The 1,557-nt window shown below is 40.6% G+C and overlaps 1 protein-coding gene across 1 annotated transcript in view; it reads right to left on the bottom strand.

Moving 5' to 3' along the window:
* Positions 1-1,557, bottom strand: part of ANXA3 (annexin A3) — a 72,530-nt gene that overhangs the window by 11,852 nt on the left and 59,121 nt on the right. Inside the window, exon 10 of the mRNA XM_011966240.1 lies at positions 1,184-1,320. Within this exon, the coding sequence (XP_011821630.1) occupies positions 1,184-1,320 (137 nt within the window). The remainder of the gene's footprint in view (positions 1-1,183; positions 1,321-1,557) is intronic.

Here is a 1,557-nt window from a genome sequence, read left to right as displayed (position 1 = left end):
CAGAAGGTGGAGATTGCAGTGACCTGAGATTGCGCCACGGCACTCCAGCTTGGGCGACAGAGCGAGACTTCGTCACACACCAAAAAAGAAAGAAAGATTAACAATATAAAATGGAAAAAAAAAAATTAATCAGTTGTATCATTACCACTGGAACAGTCTGAGAACTAATTATGAAGACTGATCTCAATTCTACTTTTTTAATTGAAGAAGAAGGTTTTCCCTTTCTTAGCCTCCTCGGCCTATCTTTTAGCAATTCAGAGTCAACAGTGAGCTGAGATTGTGCCACTGCACTGTAGCCTGGGTGCCAGAGACTCCATCTCAAAAAAAAAAAAAAAAAAAGAAAGAAAAGAAAAGCCACTGATATCTTTCATAAATAACCAAATATGGTAGATTACCAAACTGGCTTAGGTCTTAGTTGCATGTGTGTGTGTGTAAGTGTGTGTGTGTGTGTGTAAGTGTGTGTGGTTTTCTATAAAGAGACAAGGTCTTGCTATGTTGCCCAAGCTGGCCTTGAACTCCTGGGCTCCAACAATCCTTCTACCTCAGCCTCCCAAGTACATAAGACCACAGGTGCATGCCACGGTGCCTTGCCTATGTCTCAGTTTTCAACAAAGCTCAATAAAAATGACAGTAGAAAAAAAATATTTCAGCTCTCAAGAAGTCTACAAGCTAAACACGGTCATAAGACAAATACAAACTTAAAAAGCAAAGTAAGATTTAAAAAGATGGCTGGATGTGGTAGCTCACACCTGTAATCCCAACACTTTGGGAGGCTGAGGTGGGTGGATTGCTTGAGCTTAGGAGTTCACGACCAGCCTGGGCAACATGGTGAAACCCCATCTCTACAAAAAATACAAAAATAGCTGGGCCAGGTGGTGCATGCCTATAGTCTCAGCTACTTGGGAGGCTGAGGTGGGAGGACTGCTTGAGCCTGGGAGGTTGAGGCTGCAGTGAGCTGAGATCACACCACTGCACTCCAGCCTGGGTGACAGAGTGAGATCCTGTTTCAAAAAAGAAAAAGAAAAAAGACTTAAAAAAATAACTTCTTCATGCATTCATTTAACAATATTTGCTGAGTGGACTGTGTGTATCCTGGACCATGACGGGGGCTGTAGGGAGCATAAAAAGATGGATCAGCCAGGATTCTTCCCAAAAGGAACAGGTCTTGTCACTGAGTTAAAACAAGTGCAGAGTAACTTAGTTTACTAGCACTCGAAGGCTTACCTATGGCCAACAGTAAGTCTTCAAAATGCCCAGATAATTCTCCTTTTATGCTGTCCACAATGTCCTTTTGGCTGATATTTCTGTATTCATCAAATGCTAAAAGGAAGCACCACAAAATTATTTAAAGCAACCCAGTTGAGCACATTTGAATATATTCTAGTTTTTTATTTGATACGCACAAGATCAAGTAGCAAGCTAAAAACCTCCCTCTTTAAACCATGAAAATTTGGGTACAAAAGTTTTTGTTTTTCTTTTGTTCCTTTTTAAGGAAATCATCTACGATAAACCCCAAACATCCCTAGATAATTTTCTTCAATGATCTCTCTTTCTCTT

The sequence above is a fragment of the Mandrillus leucophaeus genome, unplaced genomic scaffold (genome assembly GCF_000951045.1).
Source record: "Mandrillus leucophaeus isolate KB7577 unplaced genomic scaffold, Mleu.le_1.0 Scaffold75, whole genome shotgun sequence".
NCBI classification, from domain to species: Eukaryota; Metazoa; Chordata; class Mammalia; order Primates; family Cercopithecidae; genus Mandrillus; species Mandrillus leucophaeus.
The sequence above is the reverse complement of the archived record's forward strand: the minus strand, read 5'-3'. Positions and strand labels throughout refer to the sequence as shown.